Here is a 27006-nt window from a genome sequence, read left to right on the forward strand (position 1 = left end):
TCACACAGGGGAGTTGGGTGGTTGGTGAGGCATAAATTAGGGATTAAAGCCCTTTAAATAGGACACAAACCCAGAGTTTAGGGTTTCCTCATACAACGCCAACTCGGCGAGTCCGCTCTCTGACTCATTGAGTTGGTCATTAAACCCACGTGACCAATCCGACTCTACTCGATGAGTCGGTCATACAAGTCATCGAGTCACTCATTCAATCCCAAAAATAAATATATAAATATTATACATGAGAGTCGGGATGTTACACATTATCTCCAGTTCGAAATTACCCGCTAGTTAGCCTTCTGGTGATGCCAAGTGTTGTGTACGTGTTGGGTCGTGTTTTGTATTATATGTTGCGTCTATTGGGCTCGTTAGCTACTTCGTTTTTGTATCTCCGATATGGGCCTGTCCATCCGTGAGTATAGTAGGGTTTATTATAAATATAGGTGCTTGCATGCATCTTAGGTTAACGATAGTAACGATAGAAAAGATAGATCAGAGAATTATTCAGAAGTTTATTATCGTTCTTGTAACCCTAAATCCTCTACAACGGAAGTTCTTAGTCGAGCTCTGCTGAGGATTGTTTGAATTAATCATTCGACATATTTTGATCCATACTTGTCTTATTTACTGTTTTGTGTTCATCGTAATACCTGTTACAAAGATCTAATCGATCTTCAAGTTTATTTAATAACTTATCAATTGGTATCAGAGCAGGAGGCTGTGTAATTCATACACTTCTTTTCTGTGAAAAAGGTTGCGATTAGGGTTATTCCGCATTTACTGATATTTATTGAGCCGTCATCCCATAATTGACGTAACTCAACATTTATTTGTGTTTCCCTAATTTAATATATTACAAGTCTGATCTTTTAAACAGGTTATTCGATCAAGCATGGACGAGTCACAATCCAATCCCATCAACATCTCAAACAGCATTGGATCAACGACAAAGATTCCCATCCTTTACACCCAAGATTATGAGGTCTGGGCATTTCACTTTGAAGATTATGTCATCGGATCTGAGGACAATGGATATCTCATCTGGGAAGCAATCGTATCCGGACCATTCGCTCATTCAGCAACTTCAAGAATTATTAAAACTCAGAAGGAGTATAATGATCTTTTGAAAGACGTTAAAGATATTGCTCAAGACGAAAAAGATAAATTTCAGTGCAATATTAAAGCATTGAGACTAATCAGATTCGCTCTTCAATCTGACACTTTCATGCTAGTGAGTTCATGTAGCACTGCCAAAGAAATATGGGATAGGCTGCGAGAGTTATATTCTATGGACGAAGATCTCGAGCATTCCATTCAAACCTTGCTTTTGTCCGAATTTGGTGAATTCAAGCAGAGTCCTGAAGAAACTGTAACTCAGACATTTGATCGCTTCAATCATCTTCTTAGTAAGATGATTAAACATGATATTGAAAGGAAGTTGATTGAACAAAAGGTTACATTTTTGAACGGTCTCAGATCTGAGTGGAGAGCGGTTGTGTCCACTGTTAAAGCGCATGAGCAATTCAAATCTTACTCTTTGGCGAAACTGGTAGGGATTTTGAAATCTCAAGAAAAGATTGTGTTACAGGAGAAAAATGTGGTTTCAAGCTTGGGATCATTGGCCCTTCTGTCCAAAAGCAAAACTGTGATGGAAGATGAAGACCTCAACCTAGAGGATTATGACCTTACCTCTGAAGACTATGCAATGATGGTCTCAAACCCAAAGAGGTTCATCAAGAAAAGGTTCCCTACAAATAAGAACCGAAATTGGCAGGGAAGTTACAGTTCTGAAAAGGTTAGGGAAGAACTGAAAGCAGAAGAACCAAAGAAGGAACCGAAAGCTGAAGGAGATTCGGGTGTGAGCTGCTATTTCTGTGGAGGAAAGAACCACTATGTCAAAGATTGTGTTCTCAAGAAAATGGCAGAAAAGGATGACGAAAAAGATGAAGAAACTGTGCTGTTGAAAAAGCTGGAAGAGATCAAAAGAAAGAAATCCACTGCTAACCCCTCCATGAATGCTTTAATTGTGCAGGGTTCGGTAGCGGATGATGAGTTTGGTGGCGTGGAAGTCTGGTCAACCGATTCTGAAGACGATGAAGTCAGGAAGCCATCTCATGGAAAGGCCTATGTTGCAAAAGGTGAAGGGAGCGGTGGAAAGTGTTTAATGGTGTCAGACGTGTCTCAGATGAGGGGATACAACACAGATGGTGGGAATGAAGACACAAAGGAGCGAGAGGACTTGTGCTTCACAACAAAACCTCTCAGCGTGCAGTTTAACAAGCTTGATGAATTAATCAAGAAGGTACAATCAGTTTTTGTTTCATTCGAAGTCCCACAAATTTCATATGAAAAGGAATTAAAAAATGTCAATTCAAGAATCTCTGATCTAGACAGCAGTTTAACTCAAACACGAGTCACCAATTCTAACCTAACTGACCAAATAAGCAGGGTATCTTCAAAGAGTGAGGAACGAAGGATGTGGATCGAGCTAAAGGAGTCAGAGTTAATCAAATCCAAGGATGAAAACATTTATTTACAAAGAGACAATTTAAAACTTTTAAAACAGAGAAATGTCTTTTGTTTAATTGCTAAGCGTCTTTACACTAATATTACTCAACTTCATTTAAACTGTGAAATAGGGCAGAAAATTCATCGCATGATTTTGCCCTTCCTTGAGTATAAGGAGGATGAAATTGATGCTGGAGCCTATAACTGTGAAAGTGTTGTTTTGTCTGAGGATGTTAATCCGACATATATGTATGGTCTAGACAAAATCGAATCTTTCATAAAGTCCAAGGACCATAAAGACATGCTGAAAAATCTTTTGGATGAAAATGATAAACTAAAACTAAGAACCGAAACCATACAAAAGTTTGACTCATTGAATGCCAACCTGAGCTCAGAAAATAAAATTGATGTTGAAAATGCATCTGAGCTCAATGAGGACGATGATATGAGTGAAATTTCTGTTGAAGACACAGTTGACTGTTCAGAGTTTGTCAAGAGCGAACCCAAAAACCAAAAAAATCTTATTTCAGAAAATTCTGTGGAGTTTGCTCGTCTGTCCCAACAAAAGTCCCCGATCCTTGATGAAAAGGCTGTTGTATACCAAAAGGTGAGAGCAACTCCAAATCAGGTGTATAAAGTCACAGGCGTAACAGAACATCAGACAGCCGAACTCACAGCTATTGTAAACGAAGACAATGCTGATGGTTGTGATGAGTTCTTCTGGTCTGCTCCTATCGACAATGCCGACGAAACAGTTGGTCTGTCAGAAAGGACTTCATGGAAAACCAAAGGCAGATATGTGCCAGAGCCTTTAAACAATCCTAATAGCTTCGACGTGCCAAGTACTAGTGGTACAAAAGATGTTCCTGAAGAAAAAGGAGTTCCTGCAAAAGAAGTCACTCCTTCAAGCGAAACTTCGTCCGTTCAAAGTGAACCTGTTGAAAGAAAGCAAAAACAAAAAGCGAATATCCATCGTCAGCCGAAGCAGGTGAGAAATCAGAAACAGCAAAGGAATCAGAGATACAAGAAGAATCTCTCTCAAAGAAAACAGTTCTGGCGATCTCAAAATGCCCATTTCTCTTATCATGACAGAAATTTAAAGTCAGAGAAAAACAATGTTAGGTCACAAGAAAGTCATAACAACCGAAGAGAGAGGTTCGGTTATGAAGGTCAAAACAACCGAAAGGATACATTCAGTTCGGAAAAATTTGACAACCGAAAGCAAAGGTTCGGTTCAGAAAACACTATCTACCGAAAGTAGAGGTTCGGTTCCGAGAGCAAAAGAGACCAAAGATCTAGGTTCGGTCCCACTAATGATCAAAAACAAAAGGGTCACTTAGAATCTCAAGCCAAGAACTCATCTCAGTCTAACTTCTCTCGTTCTTCTTCTTCTAATTCTTCTAATTCCTCTCAACCTCATTCTAAATCCAATTCTGTTAATACTCAAAATCCAAAATCTTCAACAGATTTGAAAGGAAAATCGAAGGTTTACTCAGTCAAAACCGATCAAAAGCATTCCAATGTCCCAGTGCCTAAACCTGAATCCAAACCGACTGTAACAAATCCCAATAAAATTAAGGTTTTCACCATTAAAAAGAAAGATGAAACAACTTTAATAAAAAGAATATATCTTGTTGACATCTCTCTTACTATTCCTGTTCCTATGAAAGGCTCACATGGACCCAAGAAACTTTGGGTTCCTAAATCTGCTTAATTTTTGCAGGTTATTAGTGACGAGCAGTTTGACGAAGAATGGTATATTGACAGTGGCTGCTCACGTCACATGACAGGAAGGAAGGAAGAGCTGAGGGAATTTCGGTCTCTTTCAAACGGTGGAAATGTCAAGTTCGGGAACAACTCCTTCGGCACCATAAAAGGCTATGGAATGATTACAAATGGTGATTTTACGATTAGGAAGGTTGCATACGTTGAAGGACTACATCACAACCTCATTAGTGTATCTCAGCTTGTTGGAGGTACCGGTCTCAAGGTTTCATTCGACGATGAGGGTTCGGAAATAATTGAGAAGAAAACGAAAAGAGTCATTCTCAAATCGGAGCGCAAAGGCGAAATGTTTCCCCTGAACCTCAAACCCATCAAAGGGAATCCATCTATCTGCCTGTTATCCAAAGCACAATCTAACGAAAGCTGGCTATGGCACCGAAGGCTCTCTCATCTCAACTTCAAGGATATCAACAAACTTGTCACAGGTGGTCATGTTCGAGGTCTTCCATTGCTCAAATTCGATCGAGAACATTTATGTGCTGCGTGTGAAATGGGAAAGCAGAGTCGTCAAAGTCACCCATCGATTGTAAACACTAAAGTTGTTGAACCATTAGAGTTAATTCACATTGACTTGTGTGGTCCATCATCTATCGAAAGCATCGGCGGTAGCAAGTATATTCTTGTCATCGTTGATGATTTCTCGCGTTTTACATGGGTGTTCTTTCTGAAACACAAATCTGAAGCGACTCTCAAGCTGAAGACGTTTATCAAGCAGATTGAAGTACAGCTAAAGAAAGTCGTTCGCAACATCAGGAGCGATAATGGTCTAGAGTTCAAAAATAAAGAATTCGAAGAATTCTTAGCCGACAAAGGAACCAGTCATAACTTCTCAGATCCCTACACTCCTCAACAAAACGGGATTGTCGAAAGACGAAACCGATCTTTGTGTGAGGCGGCCCGAAGCATGCTAAGTTTTGCTTCTTTACCTTTATATTTTTGGGCTGATGCTATTGCTGCTGCTTGTTTTACGCAGAACAGGTCATATCTCAATAAGCGATTCACTCTCACTCCTTATGAGATCATCAACAACAGGAAGCTAAATGTCAAATTTTTCCATGTATTCGGCTCACGGTGCTTCATCTTCAATTCTAAAGAACATCGTAACAAGTTCGATGTCAAAGCCGATGAAGGGATATTTTTGGGCTATTCTCTCACTTCTAACGCCTACAGGGTATTAAACAAGCACTCGAGGAAAATAGAAGAAACCTATTATGTGACTTTTGATGATAGCTATGTCAAAAAGCTTAAGGCCAAAGAAGACACAGTTGGAGAAATCTTTTCTCACACAGACCAAGTCACAACCTCGATTGCAAACCTATTTGAGAAGTTCGTCGAGCTATTTGATGAACCAGAGAAGGAAACTCTCTCAGAAGCGAGTGCAGCAGACAACAAAGTAGATCATCTGAAGCAACTCATCGAAGATACTGCAAAAAGAATGAATGAAGGAGAATCAAGTTCTGACGACCCTCCACAACACGATACTTCAGTTGAGGGGGAGGGCACATCTTCGTAATCACAGGCGAGCTCACATGTTGAGGGGGAGAACTATTCTCCGGCTGCTCCCGAAAGCTCATCTGCACCCGAAAGTCCAGTGGTACCCGAAAGCTCAACACCGCACGAAACTCCTATAGCTCCAGAAACTCAAGACACACCTGAAAGCTTATCTGTCGAGGGGGAGAATGCAGATATGTCTTACAACTATGATAGTCAATCTGAACTAGAAGAGATGGTAAACGCTGAATTGGATCCATCTTATGATCCAAATTACCCTCCTCTTGTCAAATGGACCAAAGATCATCCTGTTTCTCAGGTTATCGGTAATGTCTCTGAAACGGTCCTGACCCGATCACAACTAAAGGCAAAACAAACTTCCTTATTTTCAAAAGTAGAATTTTGTATGTTTAACTCCTTCGTCTCAAAAGTTGAACCAAAGACAGTTAACACTGCTCTTGATCACTCCGATTGGGTTCAAGCTATGCAAGATGAACTAAATGAATTCGAAAGGAATAAAGTTTGGCGTCTCATTCCAACTCCTCAAGATGCCTCAGTTGTTGGTCTCAAATGGGTCTTCAGAAATAAGATGGACAAGGAAGGCAACGTGGTATGAAACAAAGCCCGTCTGGTAGTGAAAGGATACTGTCTGGAGGAAGGAATCAACTATGAAGAAACTTTCGCTCCTGTTGCTAGGCTGGAATCCGTTAGAATATTTCTTGCCTATGCTGCACACAAAAACTTTGAGGTCTACCAAATGGATGTTAAGTGCGCATTTCTAAATGGAGAACTTGAAGAAACCGTGTATGTGGAGCAACCTCCTGGATTTGTCAATGAAAGGTACCCCAATCACTGTTACATTTTGGACAAAGCCGTATATGGATTGAAACAAGCTCCGAGGGCCTGGTATGAAACGCTAACCAAGTTTTTAAAGATGTCCAAATTCAAACAAGGTTCGGTTGACCCAACCTTCTTTCGTAAGAAGGAAGGTAACCACCTTATGATTGTTCAAATTTATGTTGACGATATCATCTTTGGCTCAACGAATCCTAGCTTAACGACTGAATTCAGAAAGCTGATGGAAACTAAATTTGAAATGAGCTCAATGGGTCCAATTAACTTTTTCCTTGGTTTAAATATTAGACAGGGACCCGAAGGCATCTTTATTAATCAGGAAGCTTACACGAAGACTCTGCTTGCAAAATTTGGCATGATGGGAGATTCAAAGATTAAAGTTCCAATGGCGTTCGACACCAAGCTTACTCCATCATTGGCTAATCCAACAGTTGATATTACGCTATATCGCCAGATGATCGGTTCACTGATGTATCTTACTGCTAGCAGGCCTGATATCATGTTCTCTGTTTGTTACTGTGCTAGATTTCAGGCGAATCCGCGTGAACCTCATATGCTTGCAGTGAAGAACATACTTCGTTATATCAAGCGAACTTCCTCTTTAGGCCTATGGTATCCATCCAACTCAGGCTTCTTCGTTCAAGCCTACTCAGATGCAGACCTTGGAGGTTGTGGACTAGACAGGAAAAGCACCACGGGAGGCTGCCAATTCCTAGACGGGAAGTTAGTAAGTTGGCAATCAAAGAAACAAACATGTGTGTCTTTATCTACAACTGAAGCGGAATACATTGCAGCTGCCTCCTGTACTTCTCAAGTGATTTGGATCCAAAGTCAACTCCGGGATTATGGACTCAATATGAAAAAGATCCCACTATATTGCGACTCAGAAAGTGCAATTAGGATCTGTCATAACCCAGTGCAACACTCGAAGACTAAGCACATAGCACTGAGGTATCACTTCATTAAAGATCATGTGGAAGATGGGAACGTCGAAATTCATTTTGTTCGAACCACTGATCAACTGGCTGACATCTTCACCAAAGCTCTTCCTGAAGCATCGTTCAACAAAATTCTACAAGGGCTAGGTATGATGGAATCGGAGTCAGTACCAAACATTACCTCTCAAACTCAAAAGTAAGAAGCGAAATAGACCGAACGTTCGGGTTCGGGTCTTGTACTAATGTACCGAAATGAACCGAACGCTCGGGTTCGGTTGAATAATCTGCTTTTTGCTCATCATTCAAAGGTAGTTTTCTTGGTTGTAGATCTTATGTATACTTGCTCCAATTGCATTTATTTTACTATCAAAGTTATTCTCTTTTTGAAAATCTATTTTCTTTGACAACCGAAATATACCGAACGTTCGGGTTCGGTTTCAAAATTTTTCTTACCCGAAATAGACCGAACGCTCGGGTTCGGTTTCAAAGTTTTTAACAACCGAAATAAACCGAACGCTCGGGTTCGGTTCCAATTTTTTTTCTCTGAAATTTTCTTTTCTTTTGTTTTTTTATTTCATCTTTTATTTATTCATACAAACTCCAAAATTATTTTTTTTATAAATTCAAAAACTCCAAAAATATTTTGTTCTTTATTTTCTTTTTGGCTTTAATTTTATGTGTGTGTTCGTTTAAGGGGAAATTATTGAATTAGTTAAGTGTCCCTAGAAGCATGCTGCTGTATGTGTCCAAAGCCTCACTTGATTCTGAATAATAGGCCTTACTGACTTGGTATAAACAAACCTTGTCTTCCCAATTAGGCTTTCTTATTTATTCTAATCATGAGCTACCTAACTCTCTTCTCACATGAGATAAGAGTTTTCTGCTTGGTCCAGTTTTTCACAGCAGATGTACTTTGTTTTCTTACACCATCTAAATTGCATTTCTCCATCATTTTCGTTTCACAAAAGTAACCCTTGAGACTCTCAGAAATTACCACTGAGGTTTATGGTTACACAATTTCTGTGTTTATGATCTTAGTTTCGTGTCACTACGAGCTAAGTGAAACCCAAAATTCAATACCCAATACGAATTGACGGTGAACAATTAATTTGCTCTAGTTTTCACTAATGAATTGACGGATGTACTTCCTTGAAATCTCAAATTTTCTTTTCTGGGATTCCTATGAAATTGTTAACACCCATAACATTTCTTCCCTTGGGATCCAGTTTTAAATTTTTGTTGAGATTTATTTTATATTCCCAGCCAGTTTAAATTATTCCCAACCTACTTGTTCAACAGACTACACCGGTCTCACAAGTACTTCGTTCGCTTTCTATCTTATATCAAGATTAGGAATGTTGAATTGAAGCGAAAGCCACCCTAACAAGCCTAATTAAAAGAAGCCTTTCAACACTTCTTAACAAGTGTTTGATCGTCATTCCACGGGAAACCACACCAACACTTTAAGGTCTCTCTTGACTTTGAAGGAAGAGATTCGTGCCCGGGATCATCTGTTTCGTGTCTTTATTGACATCACATTTTTCCCAAAAATTATTGCTTTATCTCTTTTCTTTTACACCCTTAGCATGAAAATCTTTGATTTTCCAAAATTCAGGTTCTATTACTTACAAGGCATTTTACTTGGATTCGTAGTCGATTAAAGGCTATGGTTGATTTTAATCCACGTGGCGATATTTTTCAAAAGATGCCATTACAATTTAAAGGGATAAGATGAAGACATGCTGACTCAGGCGGGAGTCTAATCGATTTGATTTCAAATGGCGCTAAAAGGGAATGCGTGAGAATCGGAAACGTTTCATCTCCAAACGACGCAAGAAGGGCGCGTGTGAATCTGAAACGGTTCATATCCAAACGGCGCTTGATGGGAGGCGTGTTCTTTGGGATCTGACACTCTCTCTCATGCGTGATCATCGGCTACCCCAACTGTCACGCATCAGTCAACTCCGGAAAACTCTTCGTTTTTCGATAGAAGATTTGGGATGATCTTTCTCTCTCCTTACCCCACAGTATAAAAGGCAGCATCCTCCACCGTTTACCTCTTTACTGCAATTAAAATTCCCAGAGCGCAAGAAATCCATGAACCTTCACTGTTCATCATCTTCTCCACTTTCTTCAAGCAATGGCAGATTCATCTTCAGTTCACGCAACATCCCACATTCTGCCAATTCGCCCACAACAAATCCTAATCATCGATTTATCTCCTCATGTTTACGATGCCTTCATGTTCCCCATTATCGAGTGTTTGAAGTTTTCGCCGATTGCTCCTGCACTTACAAGAGCTGAATCCGTTCCGATGGAGTTCTTGTCGCAAATCTTTGCGACTGCTCACTACGACAAGGTCGTTGATAGAATTTTCTTTGACATTTTTCAGCACAAGGCCTCGATTTCAAAGCAAAGATTTTCCTCGCTGTTAGGGTTTGAACCTGATTCCTCGAGGGTTAACCCAGAATCGATTCCAATGGGGCATTTGTTCAACATGTTTTACAACATGGGTTATACAGAGGTGCTTTCTTCCGTCGCGAAGTTCAAGAAGTCGTGCCTACCGCCACAGTGGAACGGGATGTTCACTGTTCTATTCAAAGGGTTATCTGAACGCAGCGCTGGATCTGATGGTGCCAGTCGGTTGTTTTTGTCAATAATGTATGGTGTCTACAATGGCATCAACATGGATTATGGGTCTATTCTGTGGCAACAACTCATCCAGAGTCTCTCCTCTACATCCAGGCATTCTGAAATTTCTTACGCCAGGTTCTGGACTTTGGTCACGAAATGGGTGATGGACAAGTACCATGTCCCCATTGTCGCTGGTGCTCCAATGTCTTCGATTGGTACATTCCATACCACGAAGATCATTATCTCGGACGCTTCCAAGTTTCCATTCAACGGTTCAATTCCGGAAACCATGTATGGAGATGTTCCTGCTGATAGCCGGATTATCCAGACGTACAAAGGATTCAAGCGTTCTGGTCCGAGGGATCTCACTCCGGAGATGTTGAAGTCTATTCATGACGCCGACAAGCCTGCTCCAAGAGGCAAGAAGGCCGAAAAAGGGAAACAGGTGGCGATAGGGGCTAATGGCCCTTCTCCAAAGAAGAGGAAACCAACCAAGGCTGCTCAGTCTCCGCAGCCAAAGCGCCAAAAAACTCAGCCCAAGCGAAAGCTGATCATCGCTTCCTCCTCAAGCGAGTCTGAGGGTGAGAGTTCGGATTCTGACGATTCTCCATGAGGCAACACTCCACCCAGATCTCCTACTCCAGAGATTCATGTCTCTACTTCTTCCATTAATTCCCCACCTAGAACCATTCCTATTTCTATTCCCCCCATAACTTACACTACTTCAATACCACCCACTTCAATCCCAATACCAACACCAATATTCACCGAAGCCACCACAACATCCACTGCAGATGTTCGAGCCAACGTATCTGATACGAGGGTTCATACTGATGCACCCGAAACCACCCCAGCACCCGAAACCACAAACGCATCTGAACCTACACCTATACCCAAAACAACCCAACCTGAACCTACCCATACTTCAGCTCCACCAGCTTCACCACCACCACCTTCTCCTGGTCATGTTTCAGAGGGTGACGAACCATTCCTTGTCGGGGAAAATATGACGTTTGACTCGGTCTACTATAGTCCGTTTCAAATTCAGAGTGATGACGATGATGATGCTCCCGTTACAAAACGACATCTCAAGGAGCTCCATGACAAAGTTGATTTACTCATTGCCTCCTCTTCCACTTCTCAGTCATCCCTTTCTAAAGATGCAGTTCAGAAGATTGTTGACGCTTTCTCTAAGGCTCAGCAAGATTCCATTGCTTCTGCAACCTCCGCCATCGACGCCTCCACAAAAGCCTGTCAAGCTGCGATCGAAAAAGTCGATAAACTATTTTCTGATGCCTCTTCCCTGTTAAAGTCTTTACAGGAGAGTGCAAATGCTGCAAAGACTACGTTGGAACCAATTGTTCAACAGTTGACAACGTCTGTCTCAACTGAGTTGAAGTCCTTCGCTTCATTTCGTCAAACGCTTTCTGACGACATCTCAGCCTTTCGCACAACCATAGACGAGCGTCTCTCAAAGCTCCAAGAAGATTTGGCTGCTGAGAACTCTCTTATGGATGTTCTTGCCAAGAAGACCACTGCTATGAAGGTCAAAAGTGTTCAACTCTCCCATTCTCAACAGGAGATTGAATCTCTTCGGTCCGAAAGGGAGGTGCTTAAGATGTGTGTTTCGGATGTCCACTTAGCCATCTCCAACATCCTCGAAGCACATGATCCTATCCTTAACTATTCTGTGAGGCGTACCCTTGCAGAGAAGCTCGCTCCCGCCCTTGCCCTACTAAGCAAAATCGAAGGATTACTTGATTTCGTGTCCATTCCAAAACAAGGGGGAGAGAAGGAGTCTGTATCCCAACTACCTCATTCCTCAAAGGCAACTCACACTACCGAACCTCCTCCAGTAGGCCAAGCCTCCGGTTCGGGTGTGAAAGACAAAGGCAAAAATATTGCTGAGGAAGAAGAGGAAGAAGACAAAGAAGACAAAGAAACAATTGCCGACTTGTTGAAGCGTAGAAGTCGACGCAATGAGGCTGATGTCAGTGCTCGTGTGGCAAAATAGGCTGAAGAAGCTGAACAAAAACAGAAGGAAGCCCACGACCTTCTTGAGAGTAGGAAAACTCTTTTTCCTGCTTGGACCCTCGAGAGGATGCTAAAAGAAGCCATCGACACACCGAGTATCTTGTGGCTGGAACCTGTAATTTCTTTTGATTGTTCCAATATTGTCGACTCTCAGTTTGACATGCCACTGACCCGAAAGGCGTTCATCTTCCATGCCTTCTCCAACGTTGTAGAGTTCCTCATCCTCATTCACAGGTTGATCGGGACTTAATCGATTTCTATCTGAAAGCTGCTCAACCTTAGTATCAGACTTGGAGCGCTCAGAAGATTATCAACGTTCGGGTCTTGAAGCCGTATACTGAAGGGAACTTCATTAACGTTCGGTTCAAGGTACTTCGGGGATCTGCCAAAACCGAGCATGCCATTTCCCTTGCAGATCTTCCGAATCTCAATCCCCATGATTGGATAATTTTACACAACATCCTTCTTACCAACGAAGCTGAATATGGTCCGATTATCGACCATCTCAAGAGGATGCTGGTGTGCTACATCATGGAAGTTGCACTGATGGATCAGGAGATAGCAAGCGTATTTAAGAAGAAACCAAAAATATTTCCTGTTGGCTCGGCCAGTGATCTGAACCAAATGCAGATGGGCAGAATTGACTCAAGAAGGAATTCTGTCATGTTCACCAGAAACGAAGGACAAAAATGTCTTTTTGCCTTGGCTGACAAACATTTGTACACTACTACCTGCTTAGAGCATGTTTTGGGGATCATCCACAGATGTAAGCAAAACTCAGCGGATGATGTCAAGTACTTTGATGACATGATACAATGGTACATTCGGTTCAGACAGACTATTCTCGCTCTAATCACACGTCTGTTTGATACTGTAAAGAGGACACCCGCTGCTGGCCCAAGCAAGAAGAAGAAGTAGTCTCGCTCCAATTTGACGCAAAGGGGGAGATTGTTGGGTCGTGTTTTGTATTATGTGTTGCGTCTATTGGGCTCGTTAGCTAGTCTGTTTTTGTATCTCCGGTATGGGTCTGTCCATCCGTGAGTATAGTAGGGTTTATTATAAATATAGGTGCTTGCATGCATCTTAGGTTAACGATAGTAACGATAGAAAAGATAGATCAGAGAATTATTCAGAAGTTTATTATCGTTCTTGTAACCCTAAATCCTCTACAGCGGAAGTTCTTAGTCGAGCTCTGCTGAGGATTGTTTGAATTAATCATTCGACATATTTTGATCCATACTTGTCTTATTTACTGTTTTGTGTTCATCGTAATACCTGTTACAAAGATCTAATCGATCTTCAAGTTTATTTAATAACTTATCAGTACGTTCCACCGAATCCAAGTAATCCTTCAAGAAAACGTAAACTTCCACCGCAACCGAGGTAAGATTCATTCTCATCTTTGATAAAACCCTAACACTAAAAGAAAAAACAGATTTCAAAGCTACTGTGGAAGCTTGGATGGTTAGTAAATTGCGGGCCATGACGGAGAGAATAGGAAATTTTGCTTCCTTTTCTCTCCACCAATCCAAAAGATCCAAAATTTAAATTGTGGTGCACTCATGAATTTTAAAAAGTTTGAGCCCATATAAATTCCAAGTTCCCTACTAGGTGTTAATGTGTGTGCTTGTTTGTTTTGTTCCTCCAAAAGGTAGTTATAGAGGTCGATATGAAAATCCGTTTGACATCCACTACTACCCGACGCACCACTAGTAGCTTCGGATACACTGGTAAAAAAGTGTGACATTTCGCCATATTTTCTTGCATAAATGTCAAACAAAGTAATAAAATTGTTATTGAAATGGTTGATTTGGTTACGAATGTAGTTAGAATCATCTTTTTACAAATTTAAAGAGATGAAAATTTTGGTAAGTAAAGCCTCTACACCCGTAACATTGTTATATGGGTTTAAAGTTGCGACACACGTAAAAAGTGGTGACATCTCTTTAAAATATTTGACTATGTTTACTCTCATTGGTTTCGTAACAAAAAAAAATATTTCACTTCTTTGTTCAAAACGTTCCAATTGTGCGGACATCAACCATAACTCATTTAGTAACAAAGGACTTGTAGGATAATATACGCTCGATAAAAAAGTTGTTGATTGTTTAAAAACTTTTAACATGTCCACAAACTCTTCCATGAAAACCCAATTAAAAATCCGAAACTGTTTTTTTTTTCTTTTGAAATTGTATCGTAAAATAATTGTAAAGAGATTCTTTGATGTGTCAAACTTTCAAACATCATGCATGTCAAACTCCATCTAGTGTCAACATCCTAATGAAGACTATATGGAGTTACGTTGATGGAAAGTGCAAAACGTCGATATTTTTCCATTGTTGCTTTGTTTATTCCATAAACTCTTGTTAACACATTTTTGAATTTTTCAATCGCAGAATCTATCATTCTTAAATCATCTTGTACCGCAAGATTAATTATGTGACAAACACATCGAGTATGAAAAAAACGAGCCATCCAAAATAGGTTTATATTTTGCAATTAATCATTTTGCGGCGACAATAATGTTACTTGTATCGTCAAACGAAATAGATAAGACTTTGTCGCTTAAATTATAAGTCTTTGTAATGCTTACTAAAATTGCAAATAATTGTGCCCCCGTATGAGGATGCGCAAAAAGTTACAAAATAATAACTCATTTGTTCGTTACCCAAGTAGATGGATATATCCAATGTCCTGTGACAACAAGATAAATTTTAGGATAACTTCCGGTGGAGGACCAAACATCAAATGTTAAAGAAACACCGGTTTTTATATTTAAAAATCCAATTGCATATCTTTTTTTTGGCTATACCTCAATACTTTATAGAATCACGTCTAAGAGTAGTGCGACTTACTTGCCGGTATTAAGGTTGCATTTTTTCCGCAAAATCCTTGTCAACTGTGGGTTCTCGAAGTGGTTGAAAGGTAATCCCTCGTGAATCATGAACTTGCAAAAGCTTTCACGAATATCATCATTGTTATACGTAAAAATCGCCCCGCCGAGAGTAATATTCAATTGATCCAAATGGTTTTGACTTTTTACAACCGTACAAGTTTTAGTTGCATGACTCTTAAAAGTACTATTACCATCTTTACCCATTAACAACCCACACTACTTGTATCGAGCTTTTTCCTTCCCGTTCGACAATAGCACCATAACAAAATGTTCCCACACTTTTTTATTTCCACCGGTTGGTAAGATTTTCACCACCGTTACATCCGACTCTTGACCACGGCGGTAGAATTTCTCGAGCTTATTTTTTGGAGTGTTAAGAAACTAGAAGTCTACAAGTAGTGAAATTTTGTTTAACATTGAAATCTAGCAAATGCCATCTATTTATATGTGTTAAGAGGGTTAAAAAGTCAGAAATAGTCAAACTAGCCGTTTTTTGGAGCCTTCTAACGGTTAGAATTTTTTTTTTTGATTTTTTTTGAAAATTCCTGTTTTTTAATGGTCATAAAAAAACTGGTTTAAGATTCAGTTTTCAATGAATGCAGTTTACGATCTGGGGTTCAATCCGATTCTGCGTTCGAATCTCCAAACCGGTTTCGATCCGAACACCAGTTTAATTCGACCCGGTTCGGTCAAAACTGGTTTTGACCAAATCCGGTTTTTGGATCAGATCAGATCTTGAGGGTGAATCAGGTTTTCGTGTGCATCTCTAATCTCCATGTTATTTTTTCATTCGGACTATTTATGTGTTATTTTTTTGTTCCGATTATCTGTTATTTTTCCGTTTGGTCTGATGCGAAAAAGAATAATTTATATGAAAGTAGGATTCTAGTAATACTAAAAGAACCTATATGTTTTTTATCTGATGCAAAAATTGTCGAAAAATACGTCTAAACCGACAAGAAATAACAATGAACTTTAAAAAACAACCAATATATAACAATGTACTTTCAAAACTCTCAAGAATGTAAATTACAGAATGGTAAAAATTATAAAAATATTAGTCAGGTCAGATGTAAAAAAGAATTTTTTTTATATGAAAGTTAGGATGCTAATAATGCTAAAAGTGGTCAAATAATGCAAAATTTGCTTCAATTGGTCTATGCTTGATAGTCGGAGGTACATTCTATTCTCATTTGACAAATTTCATTCCTTCCAAAAACATTCAATTCCATTCCTTACAATTGTCTTGAAGTAAACATTCATTTTTCCATTATTTTATCATTATCATAAAATAAAAAAAGACGTCCTCATGTGTTTAAATTATTTAATCTGTCTCATAATAACAAAAAAGTTGTGTGCCAATTTTGTCTTTTGACATTTTCAACGAGTTACAGATAATATTTAAATCGAGCAAACATATCTGTTTGTTTGGCTGTCAAACCAACAAATAATAGGGGTACAATAGACTCCAGATACACTGCTTTAATGCACTAAACAGTAGTACAAGGCAAGCAAGGTCGGACCACAGAGAAACGAGACAAAAGTCTATACCTTTTTGCACAAGGTACTTTGGTCACAGATGGGGGTTTTGTTTGCAAAAGTCAAATAATAAAAGAAATAACAATCAACTTTGAAACATGCATAAAATGAAATAGATTTGTAAACAAGTTGTAAAAGTGCTTCCAGTTCTAGTTCTCAATGTTGTCATTTAACCTAATTATGACTTGATGTAATTTGTGATTGCTATTCTAAGTTGGTACTGAAAGATATTAACACGCTCTAATACCTCTCGCTTGCCAAATTATCTTACCAAAATACGCTCTTTGACTAGACCTAGCTTCACTAATTCAACTTAAACACGCTCTTAGATTGTATTGGAAAACTGCATTAAGTTTTGTACAAGCTTCCCAACAATGTTCATTTCTTCTCATACGCTCAGAAGTGTAAAACATGTGATATATGTTTTACAATAAGAAAACTTATTGCTTGTTACCAATTATTAACTTAATAGAACGATTAGGTTCCCTAAAAGTTAATTAACTGCACAAAAATTCAATTCATGAAAGTGGCCAATCAAACACAAATCAAATTTAAGGGTTCTAGTTTAAACAAAAACATAATCACTAGAATAGAATCACAAATCAAACATCAAATCGTATGCTTCAAGTCAAGCAATCAACATGTTTTGAACAAGAACTAGAAACTAGGGTTTCTTAGCCACACATGGTTAAGAACAAATCAAACAAGAATAATGATGGAATTGGAATGTTTGATTCTTACAAAAATGAAATCCAAAGTGTTTGCAATGATTAGGTCTTCTCAAAAACTCCAAGAATTCTCCCAAAATCACCCAAGATCGCCAAAAACTGCTCCAAAAACCGTCTCTCTTCAAATGACGTCTTCTCCTGTCTTTTATTAAAGTTCACGTGCATGCCACGAGACCATGCGTTTTTGGCATGGCCATGCCTTTTGCCAATGTGTTTTTGGCATGACCATTTGTCTTGACCATGTGTTTTTGGCATGACCCATGCTTTTTACTAAAATTCCAAAAAGTCTTCACTGTTGACTCCATCTTCAATCTAGCTTCACCACGGGTCATGTTGCTCAAATATGAGATGATAAAGGACAAACACAACCCGTGTCAGTGTGACAAGAACCGCATTTCAAACGTAGTCCTTTGCTATGATGATAATGCAACAATGACTCGGGTTATGTCTTCATGCTTTTCTCCATGGAATGACCGATTCATCTTCTCTGCATGCTCCAAAGCTCCGAGAATCCAAGCTCCATGCATCCATGCATCCAAGCTCCACGTTCCATGCTCCATAATGCCTGCAAAATAAATCAAAAATAGTGAAGTACCAGACATTCTTAATGAAATATGCAATTGCCCTAATAATCAACTAAATGCAAGAATTATGAAGTAGAATGCTATAAAAAGACGGAAATAAACATGCAAAATAGGTGCATAAAATGCACCTATCACTGTTTTTATATTTATTTGTTATAGTTTCTTTATATTTAATATTGTGGGGGGTTTATGTGGTTCATTTTGAAGGAACCTAAATAATTTGCTATTTTTCAAAATAAACACTTCTATTTCCTAGTATAACCATAAAATAACAATGTATTTTGAAAGTAAATTGTCAAATGTTGGATTATACTTGTCTATACTCGTTTTCACGTATGGTCAGTTATATGTAGCTGTTTCCAATGTCACAAGTAAAAAAGGTTTGAAGGTACTCATATGTGACGAGAAAGATCGTTCAACTAATAAAACAAAAAATATTGTCTACAAAGAGGGCCTTCAACGACTATACATATTTACGATTTCAGTATATTTTCCACATATTTTAATAATACCAATAGCACTAATTTTTTATAATTATTCTGCAATATCTATATACATTTGTATTTTATTTATACGTTCCCGACGTTTAACGCGGGTTATAATCTGGTTCATTAAGGAAATAGAAGAAAAAACTATGAGCTATCCTTATCTCATCTTCATCTTCATCTTCATCTATACTAATAAATAAAACTCATTTTCTGCCACATGTCATGTCCTCATTGATTTGGACACATGGCATTTTAATAGATTTTTAGAATTTTTTTATTTCCACATGTAATTTTCTGATTTGTTCACATATCATAACTTATTTCGGTTATAATATTAAGAGAAATAAATGCTTCCTTGAAAAAGAATTGATATATTTATAATGAAATAAATGTCATAATTAATGAGAGCTCTAAAATTGATATTGATATTAAATTTAATGTTTAAATATTGATATTAAATTTATATTTTTAATAAACCCGTGTAGTACACGGGTCTTACACCTAGTATTATAATAAAAGAGTAATTTTTAATCTCCTTTTGACTTGTGTCATCATATTAAGCCTCATAATTAATACGAATTTTATTTTTCTTTGCCATGTTTCACCTTATTATGTCTTATAATTAATGCATACCATTTTGTCAACATATTGATTCTCCATTTTAAATTTCAAAATTTAAATTTCTCATTCTAGTTACATTAAATTAACAATACTAGAATAAAAATTAAAATAAAAATAATACAAATTATAAGTCATATAATTTTACATATTTATTTAAATCAATAATTATAATTTTATATAACTAAAAAACCTTTTAATTAATAATTTATTTAAAATAAGTTATTAATAATTTTAAATTTTAACTATTAAAGTTTAATTAATTTTATAACCGTGGTTCCCACGGGTTATAAACTAGTTATATTAATAAAAGAGTAGATATTTTACCATGTATTATGATATTAGTCCTCCTAATTATTAATTTTCCATTTTAAATTTATTACACTTCCTAATTAATGTAATGCTACATGTCAATCTATTTAAAATAATTAATTAATAATTTTAAACTTTTACTATAAAAATTAAATTAATTTTATAACTGCATTACCCCATCTTATAAACTAGTTTTTTTAATAAATCAAACACAATGCAATTTGGTCAATAACAAATTAATTGTCAGTAAGAGTGGTTTTTTTAAAAAAATAAATTCAGGCTTTTTAAAGTAAAAGGTTAAAATATGCTGGTTTTTTTTTGTCATTTTCCTTTAAAAATATATTACTTTGTGTTTGGATTTGGGGACTGTGTTGGCCGATTTATACAAGCGCTCGACTCCTCGTAAACTCAGTCCCATCAGTGTGTGTTTCTGCGTGAGAGAGAAAGCAGAGAACCATGGAAATGGAATCAATGGCGTCGGCGATCGGAGTATCAGTACCGGTACTCCGATTCCTTCTCTGCTTCGTTGCAACTATTCCTGTCAGCTTCTTTCACCGCCTTGTCCCCGGCGGCCCCACCGCCAGACACCTTTACGCCGCCTTGACGGGCGCCCTGCTCTCCTACATTTCCTTTGGATTCTCTTCGAATCTGCACTTCCTCGTGCCTATGCTGATTAGTTATGCATCAATGATCATCTATAGGAAACGATGCGGCGTAATTTCCTTCTTGTCAGCCATGGGTTACCTCATTGGATGGTACAGTATTTACATTAGATCGTAAATTTTGAAATTTCACTTTCATTTGAATCGTATTGAGAAATTAGGGTTCATCTTCGTCAAATTCGTATGCTTTAAGTGCTTAGCATGCATTACTTTGTCTAGTTAACACAACTAATTCGATTTCGGGGTTTATTATTATCATTATTATTTTTCTGCATGAATTTGATAAAACAAACAATTTTTCAATCTCAAATAAAGGCCATTATTATGTGAATTTAGTGTGATACATTTCCCCCTCTTCCATTACAAGTACTGATTTATAAAATTGTCAGATTCACAAGAACAAATTAATTGCTAACCAAGCTTGTAGAATTTCAACTTCATTTGAATTTAATGGTCAACTGAACTATATCAAGGACTGATAATTCATACTACTGCATGTCTATTTGGAACGAGAAATCAAAACATTTGATATCAAAAGTAGAAGTATACATTTTTAAGATAATGAGCATTTTCCCTGTTCTTGAGAAAGTAACAACTGTTTCCAGGATTTGAAAGTTTTTAGTTTTTACTAAAAACAAAAGGCTAAGATTTTATAATGTATGCATTCTTTTCTTTATAATCAAGGAATTAAATGGTCAACTTAACCTATTTATCTTCCTTGTGTTTGTTAATACCAAATAAATTCAGACTATTCCTTTAAGATATATTACATTCAATAGCCTGAAAATCAAAGGATTAATCATTGTTAACCATTGGAAAACATGTAGCCATGTGTACTACATGAGTGGAGATGCATGGAAGGAAGGAGGCATTGATGCCACAGGTAAACACACACTCTATATTTCATCCCAAAATTAAATGGCTTTGAGCTGAAAACATTAAATTTAATCCATCTCTTGTACCTTTTTATGTAGGATCTCTCATGGTGATAACATTAAAAGTGATTTCATGTGCAATTAATTACAACGATGGATTATTAAAAGAAGAAGATCTTCGTGAATCCCAAAGGAAAAACCGATTGCTCAAATTACCAAATTTAATCGAATACATCGGATACTGCCTCTGTTGTGGAAGCCACTTTGCAGGACCAGTTTATGAAGTCAAAGATTACCTTGACTGGACTGAAAGAAAAGGGGTAAAATCGTAATTTCAACTTTCAAAATTTCGTTTTTTTCTCATTTCTTTAATCTTCCCTCATTTGAATTCCACTTTCTATACAGATTTGGACAAAATCTGATAAAGGCACACCATCACCATTCTTGGCAACATTAAAAGCTCTTCTTCAAGCTGGTTTTTGCATGGGATTATATTTATATCTTGTCCCAAGTCATCCATTATCAAGATTCAGTGAGCCAATTTATCAAGAATGGGGATTTGTGCAACGTTTGAGCTACCAATACATGTCGGGCTTTACAGCCCGTTGGAAATATTATTTCATTTGGTCAATTTCAGAAGCTTCTCTTATCATTTCGGGCCTTGGTTTTAGTGGTTGGACGAATTCGCCCTCACCTAAACCCCTTTGGGATCGTGCAAAAAATGTTGATGTTTTGGGTGTTGAGTTTGCCAAAAGTTCAGTTGAGTTGCCACTTGTGTGGAACATCCAAGTCAGCACATGGCTTCGTCATTGTAAGTCTTACTCTTTTCCTTCCAAATTCTCCGTTTAAGGGTAGAATGGTCATTTAGTCTCATTCATGTTAAAATTTGACCAATCTTGTTTTTTGGAATGTAAGGGTAGAATGGTCATTTAGTCTCATTCATGTTAAAATTTGATCAATCTTGTTTTTTGGAATGTAAGGGTAAAATGGTCATTTGGTCTCATTCATGTTAAAATTTGATCAATCTTGCTTTTTGGAATGTAAGCGAAAAATGGTCATTTAGTCTCATTCATGTTAAAATTTGACCAATCTTGTTTTTTTGGAATGTAAGGGTAAAATGGTCATTTAGTCTCATTCATGTTAAAATTTGACCAATCTTGTTTTTTTCTGGAATGTAAGGGTAAAATGGTCATTTAGTTTCCCATTAAGACGGATTATTTAATCTAATATTTGTTTTTGTGTTATCAGATGTTTATGACAGACTTGTTCAGAAGGGAAAGAAGGCTGGGTTTTTGCAATTGTTAGCAACACAGACTGTTAGTGCTGTATGGCATGTAAGTTTAATTTTTTTACTTTTATTCTTTTTAGTTTATTTTTTAGAAAAAAATTATTACAAATTAAAAGTATATATATTCATGTTTGTGATAATGACAGGGATTATATCCTGGGTACATGATATTCTTTGTTCAATCTGCTTTGATGATTGCTGGTTCAAGAGGTAAAGAATCTTTGATCATGAGTTGAAATTTTAGTGTCTGTTTGGTCTGATGGAATGGAATCACAAAGGATGGAATAGATCATTCCATTCCATTGTCATAAAATTGCTAATTACTTTTTTTTTTTCTTATTTGTGTATGAGCAGCCATTTACAGATGGCAACAATCGGTCCCACCAAATATCAAGAAGATATTTATGCTCATGAATTTCGCTTACACCCTTCTTGTCCTAAACTACTCATGTGTTGGTTTCATGGTTAGTTTCAATTTTATTTCTTATTATTAAACTTAAAAAAACGGATGTTAATTTTATTATCATATTAATTAATTTGTGTTCACAGGTGTTAAATTTCAATGAAACACTGGCTGCATATGGGAGCGTGTACTACATTGGAACTATCATCCCAGTTGTTCTAATCCTCCTTGGTAACATTATAAAGCCAAAACCCATCAGATCCAAAATTCAAAAACAAAAGTAACGTTTTTCATATTTTTCTCTCCCTTAATTCCAAATGAAAAAGCAAACATTTGCCATGCAAAAATCATTTCTTAGCTAGCCTAGGATTCCCTTAATTAATGTAGTAAAACTAATTTATTTTGGTGCATGTTTTCACGATCTTGTATCATTTAAGATATTTAATATCAGATCTGTCACGTCTCTTGCTTTATTTTGACATGTTTTTGTTTTCCCTTTGAATGTGGGTTGGGGTGGGGTGGGGTGGGGTGGTGGTGGCGGGGGGTGTCAACGGCCCTTATGTATAGGTGATGGTCTGACTGAAAGCACATTCCCGAAATGGAAGGCAATTGGTTTGAAAACTTGTAGGGTCTAATATTCGTTTGCACTTATTGGTCTTCAAGAAGGCAGCTGGAATACTGCTTATTTGTAGCTAAATTATTTCCTTGAGCTATAAAAAAATGATTTAGTTTTTGGATATATGAAATAGGAACTTTATCTCCAATAATTGGATTGATCTGTTGCCAACTTTTGCGAAAAATGGGATACTATTAAATTACACAAGTTAATAGAGAAATTGGAAGTCTTTTGTAAAAAAAAAAAAACTATAGGAATTAGACTGAAAAATAAGAAACCGTTTTAGCCAAAGCTTGGATATGCACAAACGGGAAATATATTTTGGGAAACTATTTGAAACCTCATCCATAACCAAATGGAGCAAGTGCGTAAATTATGTCAAAAAATGGCGCTATATGAAATTAAAAATAACTGAATTTAACAGAATTCACAACAAGCTCAAGAACATACAAAGCTGGGGTTAACGATTTTGACGTCTTCGCTGTATCAATCAGACAATGCCAAAAAATGTAATCAACCCATGAACATTTTCTAAATGCTTGGTATGAGCTGAAGAAATGTTGAAAATGACTTCTTAATGAAGATTCAGTCTCTTTAGTTTCGAAGCGTTCAGGGAAATCCAAATCACATATCCACTCACAACAATCGGACGAGAGGACATTTATCGACATCAATGATGGGCTAGATGAGTTTGAAGCGGAATAACCTCTACATCGGCCCATCGGAAGGAATAAAGTGAAGATATTGATTTCTAGTTTGAGTTCAAAAATTCCAAAGCAAAGCGATATCGATCATTTTAAAGATAAATTTAATCTGTATGTTTAACTCCAAGAGCAGAATGTTCAGATCATAACCAAAAAAGAATATAAAGAAAAACAACTTGGAAAAAAAAGAACCATTTAGAAATTTTGAAGATGAAAATTGAAGATTACAGTAAGAGTCAAAGAAACATCCAAGAAATATATAAGAGTGTAATGTCTAAGTTATTTTACAACGTTCCGTATTTTTTTTTTCTATGTTTTTGTTTATTTTTATTATTATTATTATTATTATAAATTTTAGTCAATGCAATGTGTTAATTTTAATAAAAATCTAGTATTTTTATTTAGTTTAGTAAATTAAAAAAAATATAATTTAGTTAATTAAACAATGGAAAAATATATTATTTTGATGATATTTTGTGTTGAGTATAGCAAGTTAAATATGGTGTTATTGTGGTGATGAGGTGATAATAATAAAAGTATTTTTTATGTGGTCATGTAGTAAATATATCCTTGGGTCATGACCTAAGATGCAGTATATTTACATCTATGTAAAAGTTACCGAAACATACATATATTTTATATGGATGAATCATTATTTTAAGTCAAGAATCATCATTCTTTTACACAATAAATTGATTTTTAGCAATTTTGACAACTCACCTTTTTAATCATCTTTTTAACCGATCACTAAGTTATGAACTTGGCCATAAGTGTTTGTTAGGGCTAAGTGGAACCACCTCCCAAAGCTGTTATTTATCTCAAGCATGGGTCGGAAAACCTGGTTCAAATGGTAACATCGGTTACCTATTTTTATGAGAAAAAAAATATTTATTAAAATTGTTTTTTATTGGTCATAATTAAGGTTGTAGTGTAAAGTGGAATGTATGGTCCCCAAGAGTGTAGTAAAGCCTACAACCAAGTGTTAACTCACATGCTGTGTTCCTATTTAGTCGTTACTCCATTTATTTATCTACCGCTTTCTTCATCGCTAGTCACACTCATAACTACATAATTCATATACATCGAATCGAATACAATTTCTGAATAATTGACCATTTTTACAGAAAATAATTATTAACTATGTATTAGTTACATGATTCTCATCTAATTTTTTTATCAAATAAACCATTATATCTTGGAGAAAACAAGTTTTAAGTATATGTGAGTTTACTCAAAAGTAATCATATTTGTAGCACGAGGAAAAGAAAACAATATTATAATAAATGCAATAATTTCAATATGAGAAAAGAGGACTAATGATTTAATACCGCATAAAGATAAACGATCACATGAAGTCACGCGAGAATTCGTTGGACGTTCGTAGGACATTTCAATCAAGCATGCTTTAAAGGATTTCCTTTATCATAATGATTATAAGCCGCATCAAATATTTTCTCTTATGTACTCATTTGGAGGTTTGATTCAATATATGTACTTTCAGTCTACAATTTGTAGTTGACAACACAGAGTATTTTTCAATAAAAATTGGGCTGCATCAAGACTTCTTGTGAGATTCATGAAGAAGCACCATGTTCTATGTTTTTGATGACAAGTAGGTTTGAGTTGAAAGCAAAAACGAATGATGATACAAATAAATGCAATCAATACATAATATAGTTGTGCATCTTAAGTGAAAAACCAAAAACGAAAAACAATTATTTAAATTTTGCAAACCCCAAAGCAGATTAATTTAGACTCAAATAACAAACTAATACAACCATAAAGTGTTTTGGATTATACATTTGATGTATAATGTTTAAGGTACTTTGGTGTAAGCAGACTTATTTAGACTCAAATAACAGTTATTTAAATTTTGCAAACCCCAAAGCTGACAATCTTGATTGATCGCCATTATACGTATCATGCAAGTAGATCCGAACAAATTTTGGACTTTCAACCGATCAAACTTGTTTTATCTTTCTTTGCTTTTAAAACGTACATAATAAAGTGAGCCCAATCCAAAATTAATTATCTTAATTGTTATAAAATATTATCAAATAACAAGATAAATTATAGAGTAAAAAAAGACATAAGAGTGAATGGAACTTTTATTCCAATACTTGTGATGAAATCATCAACCTTCTAATACATATGATTTATTATTTATACTACCAAAATAAGATGAAATATGATTTATAATATGGATGCACATTATGATGGTGCATTATTACATTCATAAAACACATTGAAATAGTTGTTACTGATGCTAAATAATGATGAGGAGTAATGAGAGAAATGAGAAATCCAATGGTCATTCACAAACTAATATTTCATAACACTCCCCTTGAATAACGATTGTATCATGTCTCGTTAAAACCTTAATAGGTAAAACCTCATGGGAAAAACTCTTTATTAAGGAAAAAGAGTATATGATTAATTATAGATATTGTGAATAATTGCCTTGTTAAAAACACTGCTAAGAAAACTCAGTGGAAAAAATATAGCTAAGTAAAAGGGTACAATATGTTTCCAACTCCCCCTGATCATCACATCACTTGATTTCCTTAAAGCACCACATGCCAATGTTTCGTACCATGTTTTCAAATTTGGATGTAGGAAGCATTTTAAGAACAAATCAGCCAAATTGTTACTTGATTGAGTTTTTTGGATGTTGATGCCACTCCTTTTGAAGATCATGAGTGAAAAAAAAGCACTTTGGTGATATATGATTGGTTCTATATTCTTTGATAAACCCTTCCTTGAATTGGGCTATACAAGTCGCATTATCTTCATATAGTATGGTTGGAACGTCCCTATTAGAAGTTAGACTACAATTCTCACGAATATGATGAGTTAAATTTCTTAACAAAATACATTCACGGCTTGCCTCATGAATTGCTATTATCTTTGCATGTTTAGAAGAAGGAGCAACTAAGGTTTGTTTAACAGAACGCCAAGAAATTGTGGTACCTCCACAAGTGAATAAATAACCTGTTTGGGATCGAGCTTTGTGTGGTTCATATAAATATCCGGTATCTGCATAACCAATTA

At 36.5% G+C, this 27006-nt stretch overlaps 1 protein-coding gene across 1 annotated transcript; it reads left to right on the forward strand.

Annotated features, from left to right (window-relative positions):
* Positions 1 to 19769: 19769 nt before the first annotated feature.
* Positions 19770 to 23108, forward strand: LOC111900416 (lysophospholipid acyltransferase 1). Its single transcript, XM_023896305.2, has 8 exons — positions 19770 to 20162; positions 20897 to 20952; positions 21044 to 21264; positions 21350 to 21755; positions 22193 to 22278; positions 22379 to 22442; positions 22587 to 22696; positions 22782 to 23108. Exons 1-8 carry the CDS (start codon positions 19864 to 19866, stop codon positions 22917 to 22919), a joined length of 1380 nt encoding a protein of 459 aa, XP_023752073.1. The 5' UTR covers positions 19770 to 19863; the 3' UTR covers positions 22920 to 23108.
* Positions 23109 to 27006: the final 3898 nt, after the last annotated feature.

This window comes from Lactuca sativa, chromosome 6, assembly GCF_002870075.4.
Source record: "Lactuca sativa cultivar Salinas chromosome 6, Lsat_Salinas_v11, whole genome shotgun sequence".
NCBI lineage: Eukaryota > Viridiplantae > Streptophyta > Magnoliopsida > Asterales > Asteraceae > Lactuca > Lactuca sativa.

Excerpts from the sequence above, each read along its gene's own strand:
- LOC111900416 (XM_023896305.2), top strand. The coding sequence starts at position 19,864 with ATGGAAATGGAATCAATGGCGTCGGCGATCGGAGTATCAGTACCGGTA. Across the intron at positions 21,756-22,192 it reads CAGCACATGGCTTCGTCATT|ATGTTTATGACAGACTTGTT; the intron begins GTAAGTCTTACT and ends TTGTGTTATCAG. Across the intron at positions 22,443-22,586 it reads GATGATTGCTGGTTCAAGAG|CCATTTACAGATGGCAACAA; the intron begins GTAAAGAATCTT and ends GTGTATGAGCAG.